The sequence below is a fragment of the Orbicella faveolata genome, unplaced genomic scaffold, assembly GCF_042242905.1.
Source record: "Orbicella faveolata isolate gen_17 unplaced genomic scaffold, um_ofav_v1 contig_34, whole genome shotgun sequence".
Classification (NCBI taxonomy): Eukaryota; Metazoa; Cnidaria; class Anthozoa; order Scleractinia; family Merulinidae; genus Orbicella; species Orbicella faveolata.
In genome coordinates, this window is record NW_028301563.1 from 22829955 (window position 1) to 22850754 (window position 20800).

The following is a 20800-nucleotide window of genomic DNA, read 5'->3' on the forward strand; positions in this document are numbered from 1 at the left end:
AGTAGTCTTTGAGTTAAATCTAAGGATGTTCTAGCCGTTGACTACTTGAACGGTTTCTTAATCCGGATGTTTGATATTTAAGAGATTTTACAAATTGAAAAGATTCTTTTAACATTTATCAGTGACATTCCTGAGGAAAGTTCTTTACAGTGATGGTAATTTCATCAACCTTGAACTTTACATCTAGCACAATTAAACATGCTAAGTATAATAGACACAGTTGTATGACAGAAGAGTGTTCAAAATGCATAAAAGCATTTGGCAAACTGTTTCGTCCAATTGTGGTTTCAAACGTCAATGCATTGCCTCAGCAGGCATCGGTTTTTCATGAGAATATTCTACCTTTTAATGGGTTTGGTGGAAACCAGAGATAACACGGCAAAAAAAACTGCTTTCCGACACATTCTTGACAGAAAATTGGCCTAGATAACGATCCAAATGAAACAAGAATTGTTTTAACGTAAGTATACATCAATACATTATTACGTTTTTTTGTTAGAATTAGGTATTTTCCACATATCGCACGTTTAAGTATGTACTTTATGGGAAAGGTTTAAGTTACTCGATAAAAATAGAGTACACGTTTAAGATAAATGAGTAGACCTTTACTTTTCATGTTTGATTACACGTGATCATCTTTTGTACCTGGCATTTTAGACGCTTTCCATATAACAGTCAAAGACAACTGCGACAATAATTTATTCAAGATGTAGGAGAAGTTTTGTGCTGAGATATTTGGTCGGCAGTGCAGCCGCAATTAATGTCGTTCGCATTTATTGGCGAGGTCCAAACTCATATTTATAGTGTTGTTGAGATTCACCAAAACTTATTAACCTCGTTATTTCATTTGCTTTAAAATTATTGCATTTCTTATCCTTCAGAATGTCAAATAAAGTTATAAACAGCTTGCATCGAGAAGGAGTAACTGTACTGAATAATACAAACAAGAAACAAAACTTAAAATTCTTTCAGAAAGTCGGTCCGACGTCACGACAATCTTAGACGTCAATAAGGGCTTGATACGAAGAAATGTTTCAATTACCTCTAGAGGAGCTATTTTTGTAGATAAACGCTACATGTGTGCTTTCTAGAAACGCCAGTTTTAAGTGCTATTTTTGTTTTTGCGGTCTTCACTGTAATTGCTGTTGAAGATAAAGCATAACTGAAATGTTATTTTGACAAGAAATTCAAAGATGTCGTGGTAATATTGAGAAAAATAAAGGCTACAAATACGCTAGGCTGCGCTTTAAAAGTAGAGCTAGATTTCCTCTTGAGCTCTCTTACCTTCTGAAGCTTACAAAATTTGTTGTGTGAAATTTGAATGCCAATATTTCTTTATTTACCTCACTCGATACCTCATAGCTTGTAAATAAGCCATTTGTTTATGTTAAATCTCGTGTTTGAAGTGCTTAACCAAAATAAACAATACCTCTTGCCATGTGCATCAAGTGAGTTGTGAATGTTCAATATAAGAAGAACAAAAAAGATTTCGTTCAGCATAACGACCTCTAAGAAGTCAATAATTAAACTTCAAAAAACAACAACAATTACATTTCTGGCGGAAATTTTCCCGAGTACTGATTTCGATTTTATGCAGTTTCTAATGTACCATTTGTGTGCAGTTTTCAACCAGAATTGTTCGTTACAACTTGCGGCTCCGCTCAAGTATATTGGAAGTTAGTGCAGTTTTAGTTGGTGAAATGAATATGAGCAGAAATGAGGTCACTACAAGAGATTGCGTTCCACGGGGCCTGGGCATTACTGTACTAGTGTGGTTTTTATAATGTGTCAAAGTTGCACACTGAGCTCCTGTAAACAACTCTAATTCATGCGGCTTTTTACCATTTTTATTACTTGTTCATTGAATGTAATACCTACCGTTCTTAGACACAATATCGTTAACATTTTTATGTGAAAACAATAAATCGTTATGTTTGTTTTGGGTTCTCCCTTAAAAAATTCCTAGTCCAAATGTAATTACAATTTGAGTTCGTATATATCACTGTCATCTGGGGCAATGTCTGGCTAGCTTGCCTGGGCCGTCGATATCTCCAACTGGTTAGCAGCATGTTCCGTGACAAACTTTTAATTACTTTGTGCTTGATAAGAGTGGTAGCCACGTTTATTGCTATGGTTACCAGTGATAGCCACTTTTAATTGCTCCAATTTTCACTTTGTCTACTTGAAACAGTTGGAAAACCACACCACTTAAACCTCCCAGCTTGAGCTAATTGGTACACTGCGAAGAACCTGTAGTTTTCACCCTCGATATGAGTGGCAGACTTCACAACTTGGAATCACCATAAAGAAAAACGTCGTTGCAAGTATTTGAAATTGTCTGCAAACCTTTGAAAGAGTCCGTAAAAGCGCTGGGGAAATCGAACATAAATTCAATCACTGAAATAATTCATTTAATTATACAGGAACGAAGTTCATGGCTGCCATTCCAATGAGAGTCTGGTTGACTTTTATGATTATTACATTATGGGTTGATGGTGGTGTTGCGTCTTCTGTACCATCAACTGTTTACATTGGTAAGCTGTTCGTATATTTGCTTACACATTTTAAAACCTTTGATTATTTTGTGTTTTTGTGAAATCATGCCAAAGGTATTCTACTTCACTGGCCCCTTTTAAAATATAGATTTTGGGACTGATATATGGCCTTTGTAGGGCCTTTTATTTCTAATTTAAATGACAGTTTTTCACTGGAAGTCACATCAACTTTATAGTTACTTACTTCTATGCAAAGAACGATATAACCGCCTTACTAAATTATGTAAGAGATACCCTTATTGTAGACATTTAACGAGACAGCTTTCACAGTGTACGCAAAAACGTTTTGGAAATTTGCTGCCTTCTTCTTTTTTTTTTAATTTACTGTCTTTTTACTTGCACGTGTTATTTTTATCTCGATAGAATTCGCCATCTTTAACAGTTACTTGGTTATGTGTTGTTGTGAAAAATTCTTACAAAATGTGGTAAAACGACGTTATTTTGTTGGGGCCTCGAATTTCACCTGTTTAGCTCTGCATGTGTTTCACAGTTTAATAATATATTGGTAATTTATTTGTCGAGGAAATTCCTGTTCCTTCAGTAATTCGTGTTTAACAAGCGCTGGCATCCAGGACATGAGTGATATAAAAAAACAAAAGTGTTTTTTTCTCATCAGTTAACAACTCTTAAAGTTACAAAGGTGTTTATAGTGAATGCATTGTTGGCAATAGTTACTGAAGATGCTCAAATGGAATTTAGAGAGAAGGCACTCATTAAACAGAAACCGCGCGCAGGAAAACGCTTTATCGTTTAATCTTACAAGTGTTTAATTCTAAAATTTTTCCCACTGACTTCGTTTTACCTTCATAACAAATTTACGCTGTGATGAACACGAAGTATCCGATCATTTTAAAAACGAAGCACAAAGATCCCATGTGAATAATAGAAAATACAATGTTAAATGCCTGGACCTTAGTTTGACTAACTCCTATTTAGTCCAGCCGATCGCTAAGATTTTGAGTTTATATTATGCTGAAAATTAGAATACAACCTACCGTTTAATTTATTATAGCACTATCATCAAATGAAAGTAACAGCCAAGCTAGGGATGCATTCGAACTTGCAATCAAGCACATAAACTCAGACTCACGCTTGTTACCAAACACGACATTGAAGGCTTTTGACGACCAGCTGATTCACGAGAACGCGTTTGAGTACGGTAAGAAATACTAGCTACTTAGAAAACGAAAATAAGCTAACAAATCCTGAATTTGTAAGTGTAAGTAGGAACCACCCAGGTTCCTTAGCTCGAGAAAGAAGTGATTGTATATTAGAGTATACAACGTTAAAAACTTATTAAACCATTTTTAGTCAGAGTAAAGCCTGTTGTCTTAAATATGAAATATTTGGTTAAAAACTTAGACCTTAGTCTGTGGCTTTTTAGTTGAAAGCAACTGAACAGTGATTTCGTCTGGTGCAGTTTGTTTTTAACTATCTTATCTCTCGGGAAAGGGAATATTTTATTACCGCCAGCAGTTCAATTTTGCTTCATGATTACTGTAATGCAGCCCTTACTGTAAACTTTCCGTCTCGTTACAGCAATGAAACTCTTGAAATCCAATGTTATTTCCCTTCTCGTGGATTCACCGGGTATGGTTACCCACCAGGCTTTAAGTTCTATGCTAAGAATTCCCTTGGTAACCACGCATATAGGATCCAGTTCTTTCAACATTGCAAAACAGTCTAAATACCATATACAAATGGCACCAAGTTCACATGACGTAACAGAGGCAATAAGGGGAATCATTACTCATTATCAATGGAAAAATCTTCTTGTTTTATATGATGGTGAGTTAAGTTTGCATTTACCGCAACTGGTAAGGGGTTTAGTAAACGTAGTGTCTGGTTCAAGATGTTTCATGAAAGTGCCCTTGATAATAAGAAATGTCAGAATAGCCCATTTTAATTATAATTCCTTGATTAGTGATCAGTCTTTGAACAGAAGTGAGGGTAGAGTTGACTTTTTATGATACAAACCTTGCTACTTTTCAAATGTAAATTATCCTGTTCTCGTGCTAACTACTTTCTTGTCCCTATCATCACAAAGTCAATCCAAACCTCGCTTCCATGCAGAGGCTCGGTTACATTTTTTTAAACTGTAAAATAGCCAGTTGGTGTAATTTAGATTTCTCGTTTGGAGAGGTAACTTGTCAGCAATTAGGATACCGTGCTAGACAAACACAAATTTAAACGAGAGAGATTTCCTTGAATGAATTCACTTGTTTAATGCTGCAATGCACCATCTGATGGTGTAATCAGTACCAATCCACTTTAGTTCTCAGATGTACTCTTGTGAAATATAAATTTCGAAGCGATTATAGCCTGCGTAGCTGGCAGGATTTCGCGCGCAAGTGCTCTTGTTTTGGCGGTGAAGCCGTGAACACGAGTGGCGAAGCCGCGAGAGGATTGGTGATGATTCGAGTCGAATTGGGAATTTCACTCGCGGCTTCGCCGCCCGCGAATTCCCTCGGGGGCTTCACCCCGTTCGCCCACGAGAGAATAAAATGGCAGCTCCGCCACCAAAAATCACCCGCTCATGAATCCCACCAGCAACACAGGCTAAAACGATTATTTCAGGCATGGTGACCTCGCGCTAAGGAATTGCAAGAAAACTACGGCAGAGTTTTGAGAAAAGATATACCCAACTGATGTTCATCCTCGGCAAAAGTAAGAGAAAAAAAGAAAAAGGAAAAAAAACTCTTTGCTCCAGATTTGAACCAGCGACCCCAGGACGGTTAACCAATACTACACTCCCGCGTCCTAACAACTGAACTATGGTAGCGTGGCACGAAAACATGGCGTAATTTAGACTTTATCAATTACGCATAGAGACACTTTACAAAATTGTTAATTACTCATTATAAATCAATCAATCCAATAACAAAAATAAAGGTTTAAATTCAATGATGCAGAGATGATGTCTTTTAAATTTCAGATCCATAGCATTAATACTCAGGCTAGAAAAAAGTGTTCATTAAATTACAGAGCATGTATGGGCACGTTCACATAATTGCCAATTTCTCGGCTATAACAAATTCAATCCAAAACAAATGGACAGTATTAACTTCAATACTTTACACCAAATATCAGAAGAAATGGTCTAACATTGGAGCTATACGAATTAAATATTTTATATCTTGTTTGTGTAATTCGTATTAAAAGAGATTTCTTTAAACATAAAACGGTAAAAACAAACGACAAAATCCAACGTTTCGGAGTAGTCATTACTCCATTATCAAGAAAAAAACATATCAGATCATGCAAATTACAGCATTATGTTAATTCTTCGCGCCAAAATCGGTTTAAATGCTGTAATTTGCATGATCTGATATATTTTTTCTTGACAAAGGTCCGGTAATACGGGCAACATTTTTCTACAACTTGTCTCGCAACATTGTTGCATTGCAAGTTGAAACACTCTGTTGCGCGTAATACCACGTTTGTGACCAACTTGTCTCGCAGCAAAATACAGTGTTGCAAGTCTGCGAATTCTACACGTTTCATTGGTCAATTGTGTGTAAATAAAGATGGCGCCTTTCATATACTTTAGCGTTTCGACGAACTTCCACTTCCACTTCTGGCCGTCATTTTCTTCTTAATTTTCTGTGCCAGCGAAGTTCTCTCAAAATGAAGCTCAGTGTCGTTTCAGAACAAACAGTAAAGTTTGTTGTTGTAAAAGATCGCTAGGCTCAAAGGTATATTTCTGCAACAGTTCTTCCAAGCATTTTCTCTGTTTTGCCGCTTGTTTTGAACGGACAAACGAGGTACCCCAAAGACTATGATAGCCCTCAAGGTCTTTGTACACAGTAGTGTAGCAGGTCTCGTAAGTTTATAATTCTCTTCGTTGTTAGCAGCTGTTATTGTTTTAGGGCTTGAGGCATTGTTTCTGTTGTTTGTTTCTGTTGTTTGTTTCTGTTGTTTGTTTCTGTTGTTCCTGAAAGGGTAGCCAGCCATTCATGTGAGACCTTACGAGAGCTGCTACATCACCCTTTGTATTGGGCAAGTGTATTACTTTCCGAGAGTTACTGGTCTACTTCGAATTCAGGCTCGTCTTTACCGTCGGCCATGTTATTTTTTTGGCCGCGTTGCCGCGCTTTGCGACAGACAATCACAAGCGTCGAATTCAAATTTGTTGCGAGACAAGTTGCAGCTTCAGTGGTAATACGAGCAGCAAAACTAAAATTTGTTGCAGAAAGTAGAACTCGAGTCTACTTTGCGCAACATGTTGCCTCAACCTACAACACTGTATTTTGCTGCGAGACAAGTTGGTCACAAAAGTGGTAATACGCGCAACAGAGTGTTTCAACTTGCAATGCAACAGTGTTGCGAGACAAGTTGAAGAAAAATGTTGCCCGGATTACCGGACCTTAATGGAGCCGTGACTACTCCGAAAGGTCGGGTTTGATCGTCTGTTTTTTCCGTCTTATGTTTGTGTAATTATTTATTTTTTTATTGCTCGAATATCAGACCTTTCGACCTGTTACAAGGTGGATAGTATTTCAGTATGGCATATATTGCTACTACAAATTTGTGTTTGGTTTGGATCAATATATTAGTAATTATGTGAAATGTGCCTATAAAATGTCTGTAATTATAGCGCTTCCATAAATGATCTGTAATGAAATAAATCATTAGTGTGGCTTGAATATTAGAGCTATGGATCTGAAATTTGCCAGAAATCATCAATAGATAAATAGATGAAAGCCAAATAAAAAATGAATTCATGCCGTAAGTACAGACTAAATTACAGTTCCTTCTTTCTGTCCTGTTGTTTCATTAGTTAGATGGCGACATTTAGCTCATGATTTCATGTCTCGGCTCCCGCCAAAATCCAAAGTTTCCAAAATTTCTCTTGAGCTGGATCACCACGAAAGCAATGGAAAACTGTGCGAAGATACTAAACGAAAACTGACAGTATTCAACAACGCACCAATCGAAGCATTTGTACTGTTACTGGAATATCACTGGGTGGAGGAGATCATCAATCAGGTTTGGCGGCATGTTGCAAAGTAATACAATAACACTTCATTGTCTTTGCTTTGAACTGTACTTTATATTACCAATAAAAGTTACAGCTGCTATAACTAATTACCTGTAATAAGGTCATTTATTTTAAGTGAACCACCCCTGCAAGAGATTCGGCAAATTGCCATCGGCTTACTGGTCGTTTCAATATTATAACCATAATAAGAATGAATGTGAACGCTTCCTGTTCCATTGCACGCTGTCTACAATCCAATGCTGTCTGTGCCAATGAAGTAAAAAATAATTTTTGTTTATTTGAAAGGCTTTTCAAAGTAAAGAAGAATAGCGTTTTCCTTTTTGGAACATCATTTTTCGTTTTAGAGATATTTATTTATATATATTAAATGTAGAGATATTTATGTTTTTGTATTATGCAAACGAGAAAAGTGATGACGTCATAGGTGGTTCCACTAAGACAATACAACACTCAATCAAGAATATCTCTAGAAATATTAAAGCAGTGTTCTTTAAACTTGGCACCAGAAATGTACACCACAAAAGAAACAAAACGAGACCCGTCGTGCCGTTGCCATGACAACAGTTATGCTTCTGGTCCTGTTTTAATTAAGACTAAAATTGCCAGATCATCCACTCCGAACAGTCTAATGGGGAGAGTTAGGACAATATGGGAACCACGTGTGTTCCGAGCAAGACCCTCGGTCCCACTTCAAAAGGTTACGAATGGGGATATTTGGTTTTTCACAGAAAGAGACTGGAGCTAAGAGTGTTGCCATGGCAACAACATAGTAGGTGTCATTCTGTTTCTTTTGAGATGTACATTTCTGGTGCCAATTTGAGGAACACTGCTCCAATATTCATGGAGATATTCTTGATTCAGTACTTTACTGTTTAATTGGAACTATTTATGACGTCATCACTTTCTTCATTTGCCTAATACAAAAACGTGAATAATCTAAAACGAAAAAAGATATTCCAAAAAGGAAAACGCCATTCTTCTTTACTTTGAAAAACTTTTCAAATAAGCAGCAATTATTTTTTACTTCATAGGCACTTGGCAAATTGAACAATTTAATGTAACGTATTTGTTCATTAAGACGTATTTTGCCTGAATTCTGATCAACTGACGTAATTATATATCCACAAAGCTTAATGGCAGGCTAATATAGTGAACGTAGTAATCTGTTCGGCCACATCTGATCGCATCAATCTTGTTGTATTTAATTAGGTGCACTGTTCCTGCTCATTGAAGATCGAAAAACCTCATAACTGGCTCCTTGCTGACCCTGTAAGTGACATAGCGTTGGCTATCAACATGTCGATAAGAAAACGTACACCTCCGGTTCAACATTTTCAACAATAATTCTTGATTCAATTTAGGTTTTGTCCCCTGGTATGAAGGTACAATCTTCACAAGTAGTCATGGGATTCCAGCCGCTTAATTCTAAAAGTAACATGACGAAGCGCTTGATGACGGAATTACCTTCACAACACATCGAGGTTTGTTCTTCAATGTTCTCGACTCTCCATCGAACGTTTTACGTCAGCAGAAAAGAGTAGCATGTTAACAAATCTCTAAATGAGGGGGATGAATCTTTGTTTTGTCGGAAATTATTGAGTGGTCGTTTAATAACAGTTGCAAATTTTAAAGTGGTATGAAGGATATTACCTAGGATATTTTATTGAAAAAAAAACGTATTGTCATTTCAAGGTCCGCAAATACTCCAACCTCTTAGGGCATCGTTTTAAGCAGATTTCAAACTGTTGACCTTCAAACTTAGTCTACATGTTCCTTCTAGTTAGAGCGAAATGTTGTTTTATTTCTATTTGTTTTCTTTTTTATCTGCTGACTTTCTGAACGTAACCTGTAAACTGCGGTGTCAGCTAAGATCGCGCCTATTATATTTATGAGCCCCAGAGCTGAGCAGTTTGCTATAATTTCAGTTGATTATCGTCACTGAATCCCTTTCTTCCATGCATAAAATTTATAACATTAGTTCTATTTTCCTCCACAAAGGATTCCTCTCGTCTCATTTACGATGCTGTCTGGACGGTGGCGCATGCGCTGCACGCAGTAATTTCTTCTGGTAAATGGAAGAATTACTCAACTGACGGTTCACAGATATCACAGAACGGTGATGCTATCTTAGAACACTTGAAAAAGGTAAGCTTAGAAAATGAAACGCAGTCCAGGAAGAGCTTTTTCCAAGACAAAGATAGTATTCAACGTTTCAAGCTTGCAAACCTGTTTGATTATTTCAGGTGGAATTAACAGGAACAACAGATCTCATAAAGTTTAATGATTCAGGAGGCAGGGTGAACAGTAATCTTGCTGTCAAGAATCTACGAGATGACAAGTTTGTGACGGTTAGTTCAGGCTTCTGACTTCACAAGAAAGTCTGCTTTTATGTCGATTTGTTGATGCATTTATTCACAATGTGGGATTATATGTAAAATAATCTGCTTCTTGAACTTTACCAGATCGGTAAGTGGAGTTCTTCGCAGAGCGAGCTTCAACTCTCCAGTATACCACATCAAAACAAACAGGCCACTGGGCTAGTACCGCTGGACAAACTTAGTAGGCGGCTCAAGGTAGTTGTGGTAAAGGTGAGAAATTTGTCCGATGATCGACATTACAGGTTAATAGAACATTTTTTACTTAAGCGTCGAAAGTAATTTTCATTGCTTTGGTTTTGTATTTTGCATTTTGCACTTGGCTGAACACAGTTTTTGATACCTGTGCTTCATTCGCGTTTTTCTGTTAAACCCTTAATCCTTTGGTCGCCAAAAATGGCAGCAAGCAAGTTAACAACACAAGCGTTGGTTTTATGATAGTTAAACTGACGTATGTGCCGTTGCCATGGCAACATGAATAAATTAGAACAGGCCTTTAAAATCGGTTTTGTTTATTTGCAGAAAATTTAGTAAAAAGATTTACTGTATAATTTGCATGCACCTAGCTTGTAACGATGCTCACAAGTTAACACTACTTTCATAATAATTTAACAAAGAGATCTTTAATTATCCCTTGTTGCAGGTTCACTGGAATATCTAGAATTTCCTCTGTTAAAGTTCAAATTTTTGTCAATACTCCAGTTACTTATTTTCTTAAATATTTTCGTGCCAAATTTCGTGAAATTCTAAACCGAGAAAGCTATTCCGCGTTCAATCGCAATTTTTCGATTTACTACGCATGCGCTGCATTTAACTGGGTTTTTTTCTGGTAACACTGAAAAAGCTGAGAGTTGCTGGGTTCTTTGAATCGTTACCTTTTTTAACATACCTTTGTAATAAAAGACTAAAACCATCAGTACACTGTGTTCAATTATGAAGAAAAATAGTACAAATAGCGCGGGCATTAAGCAAATAACATGATCGCTGTATTGACGCCATGTTTGTTTTTTAATTAATTTTGCAATCCTTGTGCGCGCGCTGAATGCATTAACATGAGCGCGCGCGAAAGCTGTGTTCAGCCACCTTAACAAATAAAGAAGCCTAAGCCGTGCATTACACTGTGATAAAACACGACGGGCATTTGAGAACACGAGGGAAATGTAGAAAACACGAGCCGCTGGTGAGTGTTTTCTACATTTCTCGAATCAGAGTGCGCGCAGGGTCCTTTTTATATATGATTATAAATTATAAGCATCTTCATCAGTGAACATAGCGAATTGGGTTTCCTGTATTTCTTTTGTTGGCGATTTGAAGTTTTTCTGAAACTTGCGCGGCGGTGTCGATTTGAATTTGGGCAATGGCTGAGTGATTTAAAGAGTAATCGAGATTGTGTTTCTTCATATCTATATCACGGGCTCAGTAAAATCACTTTACTACTGACTGTCACTTCAGGTTATACTGTGTTATAAACTAATTCATGTTTTCTGGACGAGCTTACAATTGACATCTTTGGTAACAAAATCTGTCATAAACTTAGGTATCGCTCTTTTTACAAGATCTATTTTGTAGTCGAACGTTGACACTTAAAAAACTTAGGTCTTAATATCGTGCTCAGTGACAACGTACCAAGTGTCAGATTTTTGTGTAAGAATTTTGTACAAGCTTTCGTTTTTAGTTTCCTATTACTGACAATTATGCTATGATTTCTTTTTTATGTAGTTATATCATAACAGCGCTCTTTACTTTTTTTGATAGGATGCTCCTTTTGTAATGGAAAACAAAGATGGCAAGTTGGAAGGCTTTAGTATTGATCTTATCGATAAAATCGCAGAGATGCTCTCCTTCAGATATGAGGTTTATCTAAGCCCTGACGGTTTATATGGAGGTTGGAACGAAGAAACAGGCTATACGGGCATAGTTGGAGAGGTCACAAGTAATGTGAGAATCCAATACAGTGAGAAAACATTAAACGTAGACAAGCAACAACACACTAATTTTCTATTAAAAGTATTATTCTCTTAAGCGAACGGAGATTTGACTGTCGTAGATCTGTCTTTCAAGGGAACAAAAACTCTTGTCGCCTTTTAAACAATATTTCAGATGTTATATTCAAATAAAAATTAAAAGAAAAGTGTTTCAGATGCAGATTTGAATTTGTACTGAATTCAAAACAGTAACTTTGAGTGTATGAGAGCAAAAGAAAGTGAAGAGGTGAACTCTCGTCTCTCAAATATCGTTCTCGCGTTTAATTCATTCGACCCATACTGGCGTGAAATAATTCTCAAAAAAACGTTTTTTAAAACAGTAAATACCTAAGGTCATTATGCATGTTTCCGAGTGACTGAAGAATGACTGAAATATGATCAAAGCAGTTCGGTCATTGAGAAAAATTTCCGTGTTATTTTTGTCATGTAAAACGTGTAAGAAAGGGTGGCTGATTTGAAAATTCCTGATCGCTCATTTTATAAAGTTTTCCAAGTGTCCTTTTGTCAAAATTACAATTAATGTTATTTTGTTTTTTCTCACGTAGCACGCAGACTTGTCTACCTCTCCGCTGACCATCAACTCTGAGCGACTGCAGGTGCTTGAGTTCAGCAAACCTTTCATGCAGTTTACGATGAGTTTAATCAGCAAGAAATTGGACACTAATGACCACGATCTAACAACCTTCATGCTACCTTACTCCACAACAGTCTGGCTTGTAACACTTGCCTGTCTTCTTTTTGTGACAGTCTTAATGTACCTGGTAAATTTATTCAGCCCTTATGGTCACCGATCGAGCCATATGCATTACGGAGAGACTGGGGAAGAGTTTGACTTCTTCAATAGCTTATGGTTTTGCCTCGCTTCCATGTTACAACAAGGCGCAGATCACACGCCCAAATCACTGTCAGGTCGGTTATTTCCTTTCTTTAAAACGCAGCAGAGAGATTAAACAAAAAGATAACAGATATTTAACAAGACTTTCAAAGTAAATTTACTGCTGTAATATTTTGAAGAAAAAGTTAAGGAACAAAATATTGTAATTCAGAGACTTCATATGTAAGTAAATGGTTGCTTTTCAAAGTTTCGTGATACTACTGTGTAAAGTCAGAAAGAGAACTCTTAAACCTGCATGACTTGCCACGCTAAAGAGTTTCGGCTTGACGACAATCGGTAAACGCTTTAGTGGTTCGTCAAGTTGTAGATAGACTTTGGAAGCTTAGCAACCTGGAAGCTCTGGTGAACACAGTGTAAAGTTCAGCGACATCATGACACAACTCTCGCGCTTGTTCTTCTGCATGTTGACTTAGCAGGATTTGAGGTGAAAATTCTTAAACCTTATTTGCAGGTCGTGTCCTCGCTGGTTGCTTTTGGTTTTGTATACTGATTTGGATCTCAACCTACACCGCCAATTTAGCTGCTTTCTTCACTGTACGCAACAGCGAAAGACAAATCAACACATTGGAAGACGTCGTGGAAGGCGATTATCCATTTTATGTCATGCGCGATAGTGCTATTCACGAGTTCTTTCGAGTGGCCGAGTATCACACATACAGAAAACTCTGGGAACGTATGAACGCCGCCAGCACATTCGTGAACTCTACCGGCGAGGGATATGAGATCACAAGGAAAGTTGAAAATGCTGTGTTTATGGCAGAGAAACCATCAACCGAATACGTCATTATGCAAAAACCGTGCGATTTAAGAACTGGTAAGAAAACACTTTTTACCCGAATTCAAACATTTTAACCCAAAAATGCAAAACGCACACAAACCATGATGGCATGATTAAGGTATGACAACCAACACAACAAATAACGTTGACTCCGTGGCGCAATGGTAGCGCGTCTGACTCCAGATCAGAAGGCTGCGTGTTCGAGTCACGTCGGGGTCAATATTTCTTTTTTGGGGTTTGATTTATTTTTTTCACACGCTTAGTCGAAATATATATAATAGAATCTTCGTGCAGTCCAGTTTTCTTCAACTGGCCGTCGATTAAGTAAGTGTTTGAGTGTATTTGGCAAGAGCAAAAATATGTTTTGCTTCCTTAACGCGACTAAATGGTCACACTAAGGTTCAAATGATTTTTTTCCAGAAAAAATGCTTTATTCAAATTTGAGTTCAGAGCAAAGATATTCACTCTCCGCCTCGGCATGGATAGATGCTTTGGTTTGTAGTTTCGCTGTATATTTTTACGAGTTGCGCCGTATTTTGACGAGTCCGTAGGGCGAGTCAAAACACAAACAACGAGTAAAAATATTAAGCGATACTACACACCAAAACATCTAATAAGAGATTTATTATCCAACTGCTGTAGTCAATAAATTTATCAATGAAAGAGGGAGAGTGTGACAGTTTTGCGTGCACGCGCCGACCTGTTTGGCAAACAGGTTTTCTACTGTACAAATAACAGTACAATATCGCTGTATATTTGTACTGTTATTTGGACGGTATTCGCTGCATTTGGATAATAAGCAATTTTATTACAGAAAAATAAGGATTGGAAAGCGTCAACCGAGTTTTCATATCAGTTTTTGTAAATTAAATGTATGATTGTTTTGTTGTTTATCTCCATGCAGTGAATGGTATTCTAGGAGCTGGTAGTTATGGTATCGCTATGCCCAAACACTCTCCCTACATCAGAAATATCTCTATGGCTATATTGAAACTGCAGGAAACAAGTGTCCTGGACAGCTTGTGGAGAAAATGGTGGGAATACAAGAGTCAGTGTCCCAAGGAAAAGAGTGGAGCAGGTCTGTGTCAGTCTGGTTTATGCGCCATTAATTAATCTGTCGATTTCTTGCACTCCTTTAAGAGGGTCTCAATGGGTTTAACCCAGAGTTTATTTTTTTAATTTTTTAAACAATGAAAATTATTTGTGAACTCGCTAAAACAATGGTTATTAATTTTTAAGATTCCGGTTCACCGTAACGAAAAATAAATTAAGGTGGCTTACTACAGTTTTGATGGATTATAACAGCCAACTTCTAACTCTTTTGAAAAATGTTCCAAGATGTTTTTCCTTTCTCTATTTACTGTTTGCTTAAGTCTTTTACCATTCTATGTGAAACTTGAACAATTAAACGTTCAGAAATGGCCAAACGGAACGACCTAGTACCTAGGAGAGACTGAGCAATAGCAGGTTAAATCACGTTTTTCTCAAAGTCTACCCATATGACCCAACCTCAAAATCTCAGGAATAAGGAGTTGGTTCTGATTTAACATTCATGCAAAGTAAAATAAAATTCTGTAAGACAGATTTTCCGCAAGCTAAGAAAATGTGAGATCAAAAATAGCTCAAAATCGGTCTTACAGATTTTTTTAAAAGTTTGGCACTAAACGCGATATACCCCTACAAATAACATGTGAAAATTTCAGCATGGGTTGTACGGTAGGTTTTCGAGCAATCCTCAATCAAAGACTAGCTTTTACAACCTTGGACGAGAATTTAATTACGCATGCTCTTTATTTAAGCGCGCGCTCATGTGACGCCATGTGTCGCTTGCGAGAAAGCAAGAGCAGAATAGAGCTCTTTTATCGGTTGTTTATCGACCATTTTTGTCATATTTTTTTGGCCCTACGCTTAAACACATGTTTGAACGGAGTTTGAAACTATTGCTACGTATACCGAAGTGATTTAACGCCTTTCAAGTGCTGAAGTGGTTTTCGTTTCTTCTTAGGGTTACTTGCGTCATTTTTGCAGGCACGATTAATACTGACGTTTGGCAGGCAATGGTAGCGCGCTACCGTAGTAAGCCCCCTCAATTAATTAACCGTTAGCCGTAAAAGCTACCAGTCCATTAGTTTCAGTGGGTTAACCCTTTAACACTGCTTAAAAGGTACAAAAATATTTGGTGGACCCAGGGTTATGTCCAAGAATACAGAAAAAAGAAAAGAACAAAGAATTTTTTACTTATCAGTTGACTCCGTGGCGCAATGGTAGCGCGTCTGACTCCAGATCAGAAGGCTGCGTGTTCGAGTCACGTCGGGGTCAGTTTTCATTTTTTTCGTAGATAGATTTAAAGACATATTCTACATTTGTTCTGTATTTATTTTATGAATCAGAGAAATCAAAATGTTATTGAAAGGCTGGGACTTTTCAAATACTCTTAACCTATCCGCCATTTGTCGCGGGAAAATCAATCGAGTTTATCTTGCTTGTGTTTTTGACATAACAGGTCTATATTGGTTTAAGTATATTACAAGAAAACAATCTGTTGGTTCACTTTGGTCATTTATAAAATATCTATTCACTAGCGATGGCAATAAATCCAAACCTTGTGATCGAGATGCAGGGTAAATAACAAAAGATATATCCCGCATGCAACTTAAATGCCGTTTATTGATTTGACGAAAACGTATCACGTGACTTGCCTTAAAATCATTGTACAGTAGCTTTCCGAGCAGCAAAATTTTAACTCGCTCTTCATCAAACCGCAACAAATATGTCCGAACCTTTTGTCAATCTCGTAATAATGCCAAGTTAATGAAGTGCTGAATCCAGAATTATATTTTTCAACTGACTCTACAGAGACAGGAAGTTTCATTTTATTTTCCCTCTTTACCCAATATTCCTTTCTTACTCGGTGAGAAAATATTGAAGATCTTGGAGAAGTGGAGAAGCAAAATGCACTGTTCCCATTGGCTCTAGTGTTAAACCTGATTTAGTTCATTGAGTACCTCACACCAAAAAAGCAATAACGTGGCAAACATATCGACCTACGGAATTAGAAGGAAGCAAACAATTACAAAAACGAGATAGGAAGGAGGGGCGTGGACAAACATTGGCACAATATGCCTGGGTTTTGCTACCGCGAACCTTTTTTTAGAAGTAAAATTGGTATTTGTTTTTGAATCTACACAGCTGTGGGCGACAGCAAGAGGATTCAGTTGGAGAACATGCTGGGTGTGTACTTAGTCCTTGCAGCCGGAGGATGTTTCTCTGTTATTCTTGTACTGGTCGAGATGTGGTGGAGAAAACATGGAACTAATGTCATGGCTGCCTTAAGAACGAAGTATTCGTTTATGAGGTGAGTAATTGTCAACACCAACAGGCTTAGTTCAGGTTTAGTAGTAACTGCATGGCGTCAATTCTGATATCCATTCTCGCTCGATCAAGACAACAACTGACTGACAAGACTTGCATAAGTCGTACCTTCGGTGTTGAATTCCTTACAACAGACACATTGTCACCGGTTGTCAACGCTGTTTTAAATGCAACCACTGCCTCAAAATGTGTTCAAACACATTATGACCAGTCATGATTCATTATAAGCGTACCCGACTTGTCATAGTTGGGTCACTGATCCTAATAAATAACTGTTCATGATATAACCGTTGCCAATCATGACCTGGTTTTTGGAATGACTTTCTTTAAGACGTGAGCAGCTTATTGTAGTCGTGACATTTGGAAGGAACTTAGAATTGGCCAGGTCAACCGTAAGTTAACGCGAAAAATGTTCAAGTAGAGAAACCAGAAACTGCAAGGGACCGCATACGATAAACGCTGCCAACGTAAGATCTACATGAGATTTGATCAGCCAAAAAAAATGTATGGAGACAAACAAAGACAAACAACAAGACAAACAACTCTTCAAGTACAGCACTTGTAATACAAACAGCGTTGTATGTATTTTGTACTATCCCCGGGGGTACTCCCTTATATGGCTATATAGGTATGTGCGGCCCCAAAGGGTATGGTTTTTCAACCGTTATGGTCATAAATAGGGTATCGATTTTAGCTGACTTTGGCCATTTTGGTCATAAATGGGGTATGGTTTTTGCACTCTAGCCTTGATATGGGTATGTTTTAAGAAGAAGCCACTTTTTCATCATTATCGAAAAGAAAATCAACAAAAACCCTTTCAAATTATGTTTACGGCAATTTAACATTGGTCTGAACTAAGGAACTAATTATAACGCAGGTATGAAACAGGTTTTGATTTAAGGGTCAGGTCATAAATAGGGTTTCGAATTTTTGGTCAGGTCATAAATAGGGTAGGGAATATCGCAGATTTTGGTCATAAACAGGGTAAGGGTTTTGGGAAGCGGGCCGCACACCCCCACCCAATTTTTCTAGGCGTACCCCCCCCCCGGGGTACTATCACGGAAACTGGACTCTAAGGACATATTTCAGAAGACATACTTATACTCGTTACTCCTCTACATAACTGTAACAAGAAAAGTAAGACAAGTTCATAAACGGCTTTATTATATGGATACCAATGACATACCAGCGGTCCTTATGAGAGTAAACAAGTTCTCAAAAATAACAGGTTTTGCATGTGAGCAACATACGAACTCTCATATCTACCCCCCATAGGCATACAGCTCATTAGAGAATACTTTTGTTTTATTTTTTTTACCAGAGAGAAGAGTTCGACGGTCGTTCGTGTCCAACCTTCAACTGTTCAAACAAAGAATGAAGAGAAAAACGAAAAAGATCAGAATAACGCGGGAACACCATGCTAATAACACTAAAACGACATGTTACACGCCGTGTGGTATGTTGTATCACTAGTAAAAGACAATCGATAATATGAAGAAAACGCAGGCTTTCTGATCCAAGTTATTTAAGAAATTGACGTCAGTTTTTTATGCGTCTGTCCTCTTATTGTTGATAAATTGCGTCATAACATTGTCGAAGTGGCTGTGTAAAAACGAGCCGCAGGCGAGTGGTTCCGTAGTAAACTTTGACAATGTTACGACGAAATTTATCACCAAGAAGAGGACAGACGCAGAAAAAACTGACGTCAGTTTGTTTTTTACCATAACGAGACCCCAAAATGGTCAAATGCCGGGAATAAATGGGGGGAAAGACGCCGTAAACTTGCCGAAAACAAAGATAAGTGAATTTTATTCAAAATGATGCAATAATTGTCAATAGCTTTTCTCGCTTTTTGAGTGGCTACTTAAAAAAGCCCATAAAATCTCATTGGTGAAAAAGTTGACGGTTTGACAGCTGAAAGTTGAACTTGAAAGTTTGCATAAATTAACATTTTATCCGTCTGTACTCTTATTCATGATAAAAATGAGCCAATCAGCACGCGAGAAATTAGACAGTTATTGTAAAAAATCTATTTGAAGATATTTACAACTGAGGTGAAAGGAAGCACAAGAGATGCAGTGCAGCATTTCACTTGACTTTCGGTCATTAGCACACTATTAATAGGATACACTGTTCATTCTACTTCCATCGCCACATTACAACTTTGCCTCTTGCATTTTAAGTCTATAGGCAAGTAGCTTCCTTAGGTAAGTCGAAACGGGTAATAGATTTTTCATTGGGTGTTTTTTTTTTGTGTTGAGTGAAACATAACCTATTTGAAAAGGTGTTGTTCGAGTAGCACGAAACATCGACGAAACAACTCAGCTAAGGTGTGAACAGTTTCTGTAGCCTGTGCCTGTCACTTGTGTGCAGTGAAGTTCTGTTTTCTGCTGAAACATTTTGAAATGACTTTAGGAAATGCAGCGTTGAAAATAAGCAAAGCATTTCGTTCGTTAATTACAGGCAAACTACAAATAAAACGGTAATTGGGTCATCCCATATATATAAAAAATATAGCAGTAAGTTAGCTCGAAGATACAGATTTTATGTTTTCCCGTGGTAAGAACAATATCTCAGTCGGTCTTTAAACTGGTAAGTTCTCAAAGCAAAAGTAGTTGTCTTGTTATTCAAGCCTTGCCTTACCTTTCCTTACCATGTAATTTTGTATTCATACCAGCATCAAGATAGCGGTGAGAGGGAGGGGAGTTTCAGTAGTTACTCCAGGATGGTCAAGTCTGTACGGAAATCTCCATCAGAATGACGATCAATTCTTATAAATAAACAAGTGCTAAGATAGTCCAGTTATGAGTCTCGTCAGTTTTGTGTTCTCTGTAAGCTCAATCAGTGGCATATGGCAGACACTGGCAGGGGAGGTCTTAATTAGCGATACATTTTCTTTAATTAGAAATAAAGCTCTGAAATTAAACCACAAATTTATTCCAACTGTGTGAATTTTTCTAACCTTTCCGTCAATAATTTTGATTATTAGAAACAGGAGTCAATTGATTAACAAGAAAAATGGGCCGGGTTGTTGGAAAGCCGGTTGACGCAAACCCAGGATTCAAATAAAGTTAAAAAAAGTGTTAGATTTTGTTGTATAAAATTTTTGTTGTATAAAATTTTTTAAAAAATTATCGACTTTTTTTACCAACAGATTTTCTTTGTCGCTGCATTTCTTTGTTTCCTCAGGAATAAGCGCTCATTCGCATAAAACCCCTACTAGAATATTAAATTCGAAAAGAGCTTCCTCTCCCGTCGACTAAATAGGTCCTTTCCTTCTAAAGCACTCACAGGATTGGAGAAGTCAGGGAACGTACGAATCAAGAGGTGTATCACTCTACGACCTCATCCAAAAACAAGCTGCTGAATACTTTCTTTTACCTTTTACTCAGAAATTTGCTTCACTTTTCAGTGCGCTCCACTTTCCTTTAAATGAAAAATTTTCAGAGTCTCTAACTGACGCTACCCCCAGGGTATTAGGGTATCAGGGTATTAGGGTGTTAGAGTGTTAGGGTATTAGGGTATCAGGTTATTCTTTAATTTTTTTTTTATATATTTTTATTTGGTTTTTGCCATTAAAAAGACATAATTACAATACAGAGAAAATACAAGAAAATACAATACAAGAAAAAAAATAAAAAGCTACATATTAAACATTCATTTACTGCACTGCGTTAAAGTAAAAATTAGGTACCTAGGGTCAAGATAACAACATTCAAGATACAAAACTTGATTTTTGGTGTTGTTGTTGTGTATCGGAGTGACTACTATGACTGAAGTACAAATAAAAACGGCTCAAAAACAAAGAAAAAAAAGTTACGTGTACATAAATATGTAA

At 37.3% G+C, this 20800-nt stretch overlaps 1 protein-coding gene and 2 non-coding genes across 3 annotated transcripts; all 3 read left to right on the plus strand.

Moving 5' to 3' along the window:
• The first annotated feature begins 2429 nt into the window (after positions 1 to 2429).
• Positions 2430 to 19905, plus strand: LOC110057135 (glutamate receptor 4-like). Its single transcript, XM_089271881.1, has 15 exons — positions 2430 to 2534; positions 3568 to 3714; positions 4095 to 4343; positions 7336 to 7544; positions 8767 to 8826; positions 8919 to 9038; positions 9556 to 9702; positions 9801 to 9905; positions 10020 to 10145; positions 11688 to 11870; positions 12463 to 12826; positions 13264 to 13626; positions 14495 to 14668; positions 16780 to 16945; positions 18284 to 19905. The coding sequence occupies exons 1-15, from the start codon at positions 2435 to 2437 to the stop codon at positions 18384 to 18386; spliced, it is 2616 nt and encodes an 871-aa protein (XP_089128007.1). The 5' UTR covers positions 2430 to 2434; the 3' UTR covers positions 18387 to 19905.
• Positions 13738 to 13809, plus strand: Trnaw-cca (transfer RNA tryptophan (anticodon CCA)). The gene has a single exon. It is a non-coding gene; the product is annotated as a tRNA-Trp (tRNA).
• Trnaw-cca (transfer RNA tryptophan (anticodon CCA)) lies at positions 15838 to 15909 on the plus strand. The gene has a single exon. It is a non-coding gene; the product is annotated as a tRNA-Trp (tRNA).
• Positions 19906 to 20800: the final 895 nt, after the last annotated feature.

What these genes read in the sequence shown, in the direction of transcription:
- LOC110057135 (XM_089271881.1), top strand. Translation starts at nt 2,435, where the DNA reads ATGGCTGCCATTCCAATGAGAGTCTGGTTGACTTTTATGATTATTACA. An exon ending in ACCATCAACTGTTTACATTG is followed by an intron (nt 2,535 to 3,567) that starts GTAAGCTGTTCG and finishes AATTTATTATAG; the next exon opens with CACTATCATCAAATGAAAGT. An exon ending in CAAGGAAAAGAGTGGAGCAG is followed by an intron (nt 14,669 to 16,779) that starts GTCTGTGTCAGT and finishes GAATCTACACAG; the next exon opens with CTGTGGGCGACAGCAAGAGG.